The 8,886-nt window shown below is 46.1% G+C and overlaps 2 protein-coding genes across 2 annotated transcripts; both read left to right on the forward strand.

The window, feature by feature from the left end:
• The first annotated feature begins 1,960 nt into the window (after positions 1–1,960).
• Positions 1,961–3,132, forward strand: LOC124696982 (peroxidase 2-like). The gene is made up of 2 exons (XM_047229637.1): positions 1,961–2,275; positions 2,380–3,132. The coding sequence occupies exons 1-2, from the start codon at positions 1,961–1,963 to the stop codon at positions 3,130–3,132; spliced, it is 1,068 nt and encodes a 355-aa protein (XP_047085593.1).
• Positions 3,133–7,113: 3,981 nt separating this feature from the next.
• LOC124696983 (peroxidase 2-like) lies at positions 7,114–7,928 on the forward strand. The gene is made up of 2 exons (XM_047229638.1): positions 7,114–7,171; positions 7,213–7,928. Exons 1-2 carry the CDS (start codon positions 7,114–7,116, stop codon positions 7,926–7,928), a joined length of 774 nt encoding a protein of 257 aa, XP_047085594.1.
• Positions 7,929–8,886: the final 958 nt, after the last annotated feature.

Consider the following 8,886-nt stretch of genomic DNA (forward strand, 5'->3'; position numbering starts at 1 on the left):
GAACTTTTTGACATTTTAAAGTCAGGAGCATATGCTACTGAGTGCAAAAACGCCTTCTCCAGACTAAAGAGCTATGCATGCAAGGGCATACATAGGAAAATTTGGGGTTTAAATGAACAAGATGCATAGGTGAAAGCAATTTAAAAAGGTGAAGGACCACAATGGCTATCAACTTACCATAATTAATACTGATTTGAGCCTAATTTTTAGATATTTTCCTAATGTCACAAGAAACCCAATAAACCGTTATGGAGGGAGTACGTAACTTTCACGAAGAAAAAACTAATCCCCTCGTTCAAAATTATTTTGTGTTTCATGTTTGGCCAAAGTTCAACTTTTGTCAAATATTTACAAAAAATATCAACGGAAATTCAATTCGGCTCCCGGGTGCATAAGCTCCCTCTATCAAAAAATTATATTTTGAAATGTCGAAAAATTTTGACAAAAAATTCTACATTTACATCTCCACAATATACCTACGTTCATCAAGTTTCGCGAGGAACCAATATGTTTTGTGGTCTGTGTTAAAAAGAAAAAAATTATCTCCTGAAAAGCCTTATTTTCAGCATTGAATTTTGTCTTTTTTACACACGTCACACGACAAGTCGGATTTTTATGAAACAACGTTGTGAGCGTGTAAGCATGTGATGATGTACGTTCGAATTTTTTTTTTAATTTTTTGAAATTTCAAAATGTACGTAACATGCATTTCAAAATAAAGGGAGCATATGCTCCCATGTGCCAAAACACCATTCCCATCAAAATATCAACACCTAAATTATAAAATATACTATATTAAAATATTCATTATTATATTTTGTATTATATTTTTTTACAAAAAATATAATTATATATTGAAGATACCAACTGCACCCAACCTCTACACCAACCAAATGTCCTAACGCATTACACATGCATAGAAGCAAAAAATAAAAAATAAAAAGAAAGCCTGCCACACTGACTAATTCCTCGCAGCTGGCAGCGCAAACAAGGTTTTGGATACCGGTTTGAAAAAAATCTCAGAGGGGGCTGAGATTTCCGGTAACCATGGTTACCGGAGATAACCGGTCAAATACCGGACGAAATTCTCAAACAAAATTTGAATTTCAAACTGAAAAATGTCTAAATATTTTTAAAAATAAGGTTTTGAAGAGAAGAAAGTGAAAGATTCGAACAATGAGTTGGGGCATAGAGTTATACTGGAGAGGAAACACGTACGATTTAAGGTGGCTAACTAATCAGTCTAAATTCAAATCAAATTTGAATAGACCGAGATTTTTTGGCCGATAAATTCATTTACCGGAGGGGACTGAGAATTCCGGTTACCGGCCGGTAACCGTGATATTCCAACCGGTAACCAAATCCCTGAGCGCAAACCACCGCCAAAGACAACACTCGGCGGCCACTTTCTCCAAAGAGATGCCCGTAAGAAGGACAGTGCACAAACACCGCCTTAATCTGTCAAAGATCTTAAACTTTCACCCCGAAGAAGGTCTACGCTCTACTCAAAACAATGCCTTAAACAAGAGCAAAATACACTATGTTTGTTGATTTATGACAACAAAATACACTTAACGGAGGAAGTATACTTAATTAACCACTTGTATGTGTCTCATGACTCCCATCATTCTCTGGTTTACAGTTAGATAGGATGATGATAAAATTAAGAAGTCGCCATGCATTGCACAGCCCCCTTTTGTAACGCGGGTTGGAGAATGATCGAGCTAGCTGTGCATAATGGGGCAATCGAGCTAGCTAGTGCGGCCGCGATACGCGCATCAGAAGTTCAGAACCATGTTCGATCCCGGCTGGCCGGTTGACTAACCCACAAACCACAAACCTGCATGCGCTGCAGATGTGTCTGACTAGTATAAATACACAGGCAAACCAGCAAGTTGGCTTCATCCCATCTTTCTCGAGCAGACACAAGGAGTAGCACTACTGTAGCTGATCCGACAAAATGGCCAAGCTCGTCGTCCTCGCCGTGCTCGCCTCGTTGATCAGTACCGTTTCGTGCCAATCTTGGACGTGGTCAATCTACAGAAGCTGGGGCTATTCCAGTCCCACATGGGGGACCCCATGGACTTATAATTCTGCACCGACGACGTGGACGACCCCTCCCCCACCTCCATCTTCCAATGGCCTCAAGGTCGGCTACTACGCCGACCACAATTGCTCTAACGCAGAGAACATCGTGAGGGCTGCCGTGGAGAAAGCCAGCGCTGGCATCCTTGCCGGCCTCATCCGCCTCGCCTTCCACGACTGCTTCGTACGGGTACGTTCAAAATTCATTTGTTGTAGAGTATACTTACTATTTTCTACTTATGCGCTCGACGACGCGAGTGGAGTGGATAGCTAAACATGTTGCGCTTTCTTCAGGGGTGCGATGCCTCCGTTCTTCTCGAGGGCTCAGATAGGGAGAAGCAGGGTTTCCCGAACCTGAGCCTGCGTGGCTTCGACATCATTGACGCGTCGAAGGACGCCCTCGAGAAGGAATGCCCGGGCGTCGTCTCATGCGCCGACATCGTCTCCTTCGCAGCTCGCGACGCTAGCTACATCCTCAGCTACAAGAAGATCAACTACACCGTGCCGGCTGGCCGCTTCGACGGGAAAGTGTCGTTCGCCAACGAGACCATGGGACAGAACCTGCCCCCGCCCTTCGCCGACCTGGCTACGCTCAAAAAGATGTTCGCTGACAAGGGGCTCGACCAGGCCGACATGGTCGTGCTCTCCGGCGCCCACACCGTCGGCATCTCCCACTGCCCCTCCTTCTCCGACCGCGTCCACCCGCCGACCAGCCCCTCCCCGAACATGGACACCACGCTCGCCGCCAAGCTGAACCAGACATGCAACACGCCAAACAACGCCACCACCACGGCGTCGCAGGATTCTGAGACCCCCAACGCGTTGGACAACCAGTACTACAAGAACGTCATGTCCGGCAAGGTGCTCTTCACCTCCGACGCGGCGCTGAATTCGTCGGAGACGCTGGAGCTGGTGAAAAAATATGCCGGGTCAGATGATTGGAACACAGCCTTTGGAGCAGCCATGGTGAAGATGGGCTACATCGGGGTGAAGAGCAGCAAAGAGGGCGAGATCAGGAAGAAGTGCGGGGTTATCAACAAGTCCTAATAGTGTCGTGCCTACACTGGTTTTTGATCTGGCCATCTTTGACGCGTAGGCTGGTCAGATTAATATTTTCGTCCTCCTTTCAGGTTTATACTTTCCTTCCAACAAAAAGGTTTCTTTGTTTATTTGTAGTACCATGTTGTAATTAATTTTGTCTGGCCACTACCTCCAACGCCGGCATTATTTATTAATGAGATTCACCAGTTAATTTTATATGTTAATCGTACATTACTGTAATTGATACTTTAACTATGTTGCACGCGCTTGCCAATTCTTATCTGTGAGGACCAAGACACGGGCGTGGCACAGAGCCAAGCTCCCAGCATAGAGTCGCCGGATATGGGTGACTACTGACTGGGGGTGCTCTAGATACAGGGACCTCCACGGTCTTTAATACTGTATAAGTTTTAATACTGGGGGTGCTAACTTATCAACAACGTCTTGTTGAAGTGGACAACTCTGTTGAGCCGTGCATTTATCTTTATATTAGCATTTGTGTAAACGTTGTCCAAATAGTTGAAGCACTTGTTCTTGAGCCCTTAAATAAACTCTAACCCCCACTTGCCACCCTTGTTTGCTATCTAATAAAGGGAACACTTAGTTCCCACTCCCCACTCCATATGACACGAGAGCAAATTTGTATATGAAAGCTAGACAAACACTAGATCGAAAATGAATAGATCTCACCAACTCACGTTTGTTCTACTAAACGCCTTCCTCATTCTATTTGTGGCAAGAAGATGAAGAGCAAGTTGGAGATCTGAAAGTTGTTCATGTCGGGTACTATCTTCCGATGTGGCGCAGCTTATGCATCTCATTTGTCCACACACATTCCCGATTCTAATGCACGATCTTCTACAGACAGTGTTGCATCTTGTTCTTTCACCTCCGGCTCCATCGCACCGTTCCCGATTCTAATCGATCTCATGTCCCTTTCAAATCCATCTGTGCGTGGATTATGGCGGGCAGTACAGTGTCAGGAGGATTACGGCGATATCTCCACCGCTGTCACGGAGGATGGCGTCGATGTTGCCAATGTCACAGAAGATGGTGTCCATGTCACCGCCGTCGTAGAATAGCCATCGCAGAATAGAGAGACGCTCATGAATAGATTTGTTAGGTTCCTCCATCTGTCCTAGGATAACACTACAGGAATGGGCCGATATGCCGAGGGCCGGGAACCCTCGGCGTAGCCTGTTTTGGCCGTCGGCATACGCTACGCCGAGGGCCGCCCTCGGCATATCTCCTCGGCGACTACCTCTCTCAGCAGAGTCACAATTGCCATCGGCGTAGCCCGGCCCTCGGCGTAGGATGCTACGCTGACGGCAAAATGTCGGCATACAAATTTAAAAAAAATCAATTTTTTATTTTCAAAAAAAAATTCCAAAAAAAAATTCGAAAAATAAATTATTTTTGGCTATGCCGACGGCAAAACCCTCGGCATATAGTTTTAAATTTTTCAAATTTTAATTTATTTTACACCATTATTTTACACCATTATTTTCTTTTTTTACTTGTTTATCTTTCTTCCAAGACACATTTAACTCTAAGTACACTTAATCTTAGGTTAAATTACAATCATGGTTAAACTTCTCAGTCGGTACGCTTAACTTCTTGGTTCCATTCGAATGAGTTTCCATTACAGATTAGACACCTTGCACCTTCCTGACAATAATAGCATATCAACCCTATTAACCCTTGGACCGTGATGTCACACCTCTTTATTTTTGAATTTCAAATAATTACTTAAATAAACAAAATGAATATATAAGTAATAATAATATTGAATTCAAATAACAATAAAATGATTTTTTGGTCTTTTTTCTATTTAATATGGAATAATTAATATCTTTAAATCTGAAAATCGAAATTCCACAAATAATATGTCTAAATCGATCAGAAAAATGAGAGGAATCCAAATATAACATCAATATCATCATTCGAAACAAAAAATCAGAGGTATCCAAATATGACGTTCAGTTTACCATCTGGCCAAAACAGTTCCCTCGGGATATGCGAAATGGATGTATCGGGCGCGCTGGTGCACCGTTCGCCAACATGCTAAACGGACAAAAAATAGCATATAAAGTGATGTTCTATAGAACTAAAAACATTTTTCGTGGAATTTATTGAGCGACGGAAAGTGTACCCCTAGTTCAAATCCGGTCAGTTTCCACCGGATTCTGCGGGACACCGCAGGAAGCCGCGTGGATTCCCAGATACCTAGCACGCACATATGACATGTGATATATGGTGCGAAGACGGTGTCCTACCACTACGCAGAGGTCTCGTGCAATATTAAAATACGCCCCATGTAGCTGCTTCACAAAAAAAACCTGTTTTGACACCCCGAAAATGAAAAAACCATCGCTCATGGGTCGGATTGGAAATCCGCTCCCAGGGCCTTGCTTCCCATCCCAGGGACCACAAACATGCCAAATATGGCCTCGTCCCGACAAACTATGCGGTGTCACCGGTCGCTTCCTACTTATTTGCCCTAAAAGCCATGGAACTCCCGACGTGATAGCCCTGTTTGTGAAGGATTTTCCAAAATAATTGCCGTATCCTAATTCCTACATTTGGAGTGGTTACTAGGACACATAAAATGACGTCATGCGGCTCCGTGGAATTTTCTGACTTCGTTTAAATTGCCATCAAGTCAAAACGGGAACCCGAGGACATATAAGAAAGTGTTTGAATTGTTAGTATGTTAAAATGGTACTGTACATGATTCAAATATGGATGATTTTGACATAAACGGATAGAGAATGTTTTTATGAACATTTTGATACATTATACGCCTTTTTCTGACATCATATGAATTAGTTATGATTTTTACAAAATTAGACAAATTTGAAAAATAGCCTACGCCAAGGGTGGCCGTCGGCGTAGCCCTGTCTACATCTAGGGCCAAACATATGACGAGGGCTGCCCTCAGTGTAGACCTTGCTACGCCGACGGCAACGCTACACCGAGGGTAGGACTGCAGCCCGGCTGGGCCATAGGCCGACGGCCCCGACTTTTGGCCGTCGGCGTATAGCCTGACCCTTGGCGTAGCCTCCCATTCCTGTAGTGTAAGTCACGAAATTTACTTGCTTTTTGAGTTGCATGAGACCCCTAAAAGTGCTTGCACTGGAATAGCATTGTGATAGTAGAATCTTATATCTTGAACGAAATGAAAATTATGATTTGGGGACTGTAACTGCTCTCTGATTTATTACCTCTAATTGTAACTACATGATTCGCGCTGTTAATGGTATGAAATTGAGGAAAAGGACTTGTGTCACCCTTATCCATATCTTGGAAGTAATGGTGTGATGTACATTCATGTACCGAGACGTTTCAATTTTAATGTTGTGTGTGAGAGCGCGCGGCGAACCGCGATGCACCGCGAGAAAAAAAGTGACGAGTCTGTAGTTTTTTCGTCGCAGTTATCCCTTGCTATTTTTTGTCATGCTAGTCCGAGCGCGGTGATTACAGGCGGGCCTAAGCATTTAGAGCATCTCCAGCAAATGATGTAGATGTAAAATAACTGTGTTCACATCACCTTGGACCAAAAAAAAACAGCCCCAATAGATGATGTAGATTAAAAAAATGTCCCAAAATTTTTACATCGCGGTGCAAATTTTGCATCACGCGATTCAAATATAGATCACCTGGGTCGTAAACCAACGGCTGCACGCCAGCATCAACCGTCACTCTTTCTTTTCTTAGTTACGCACCCGCGCAAGCTCCTCTGTCGCAGCTGGACGAACCACGGCCAAATCCATCCCACCGCCACCGGGAATCAACCCACCGACGCTCCCTCGTCACCCACCGGCCCCATCCCTGCCTCGCCCAAATCATCACGCAGCTAGAGATGGACGGAAACACGCGGCTGCTTTGGTGAAAATCCAATGCCCGTCGACCATATTACGGCTCGCCGCGACCATAGCCGGCCGTGTGCGGGGCCGCAAAATACCGAGGACCTTCAATCTTCTGTCCATGAGCTCCCGCGCGGCCAATCCCGGCCAGAGTGGGCGGGTGATGGCATCAACTCCGTGTATACCAACTCGTTGGAACTCTAAGTGCCGAATGTTGTAGCAAGCTTCTCCCCCCCCCCGAACCTGAGCCTGCGTGGCTTCGACATCATTGACGCGTCGAAGGACGCCCTCGAGAAGGAATGCCCGGGCGTCGTCTCATGCGCCGACATCGTCTCCTTCGCAGCTCGCGACGCTAGCTACATCCTCAGCTACAAGAAGATCAACTACACCGTGCCGGCTGGCCGCTCCGACGGGAAAGTGTCGTTCGCCAACGAGACCATGGGACAGAACCTGCCCCCGCCCTTCGCCGACCTGGCTACGCTCAAAAAGATGTTCGCTGACAAGGGGCTCGACCAGGCCGACATGGTCGTGCTCTCCGGCGCCCACACCGTCGGCATCTCCCACTGCCCCTCCTTCTCCGACCGCGTCCACCCGCCGACCAGCCCCTCCCCGAACATGGACACCACGCTCGCCGCCAAGCTGAACCAGACATGCAACACGCCAAACAACGCCACCACCACGGCGTCGCAGGATTCTGAGACCCCCAACGCGTTGGACAACCAGTACTACAAGAACGTCATGTCCGGCAAGGTGCTCTTCACCTCCGACGCGGCGCTGAATTCGTCGGAGACGCTGGAGCTGGTGAAAAAATATGCCGGGTCAGATGATTGGAACACAGCCTTTGGAGCAGCCATGGTGAAGATGGGCTACATCGGGGTGAAGAGCAGCAAAGAGGGCGAGATCAGGAAGAAGTGCGGGGTTATCAACAAGTCCTAATAGTGTCGTGCCTACACTGGTTTTTGATCTGGCCATCTTTGACGCGTAGGCTGGTCAGATTAATATTTTCGTCCTCCTTTCAGGTTTATACTTTCCTTCCAACAAAAAGGTTTCTTTGTTTATTTGTAGTACCATGTTGTAATTAATTTTGTCTGGCCACTACCTCCAACGCCGGCATTATTTATTAATGAGATTCACCAGTTAATTTTATATGTTAATCGTACATTACTGTAATTGATACTTTAACTATGTTGCACGCGCTTGCCAATTCTTATCTGTGAGGACCAAGACACGGGCGTAAACCAACGGCTGCACGCCAGCATCAACCGTCACTCTTTCTTTTCTTAGTTACGCACCCGCGCAAGCTCCTCTGTCGCAGCTGGACGAACCACGGCCAAATCCATCCCACCGCCACCGGGAATCAACCCACCGACGCTCCCTCGTCACCCACCGGCCCCATCCCTGCCTCGCCCAAATCATCACGCAGCTAGAGATGGACGGAAACACGCGGCTGCTTTGGTGAAAATCCAATGCCCGTCGACCATATTACGGCTCGCCGCGACCATAGCCGGCCGTGTGCGGGGCCGCAAAATACCGAGGACCTTCAATCTTCTGTCCATGAGCTCCCGCGCGGCCAATCCCGGCCAGAGTGGGCGGGTGATGGCATCAACTCCGTGTATACCAACTCGTTGGAACTCTAAGTGCCGAATGTTGTAGCAAGCTTCTCCCCCCCCCCCCCCAAGGGTGGTTGAGGGTTTATATCAAACTCTCAGGAAATTAGCGAATAATTACTCCCCTTCTCCTCTTCAAGCAATCTACAAAGCAAAATAAATTTTCATGTGTGCCCAACTCCATTGTGTGGTAGTCAAGCACAAGGTTTCATGTAAGTAATATGAAGAGTATAGTAAATAAATAAAATTAAAGCAATCTATACTAGGCAATAAAAGTACAACAGTAA

The sequence above is a fragment of the Lolium rigidum genome, chromosome 3 (genome assembly GCF_022539505.1).
Source record: "Lolium rigidum isolate FL_2022 chromosome 3, APGP_CSIRO_Lrig_0.1, whole genome shotgun sequence".
In the NCBI taxonomy this organism is placed as follows: Eukaryota; Viridiplantae; Streptophyta; class Magnoliopsida; order Poales; family Poaceae; genus Lolium; species Lolium rigidum.

Excerpts from the sequence above, each read along its gene's own strand:
- LOC124696982 (XM_047229637.1), top strand. The coding sequence starts at position 1,961 with ATGGCCAAGCTCGTCGTCCTCGCCGTGCTCGCCTCGTTGATCAGTACC. Across the intron at positions 2,276-2,379 it reads TCCACGACTGCTTCGTACGG|GGGTGCGATGCCTCCGTTCT; the intron begins GTACGTTCAAAA and ends CGCTTTCTTCAG.
- LOC124696983 (XM_047229638.1), top strand. The coding sequence starts at position 7,114 with ATGAGCTCCCGCGCGGCCAATCCCGGCCAGAGTGGGCGGGTGATGGCA. Across the intron at positions 7,172-7,212 it reads GGTGATGGCATCAACTCCGT|CAAGCTTCTCCCCCCCCCCG; the intron begins GTATACCAACTC and ends CGAATGTTGTAG.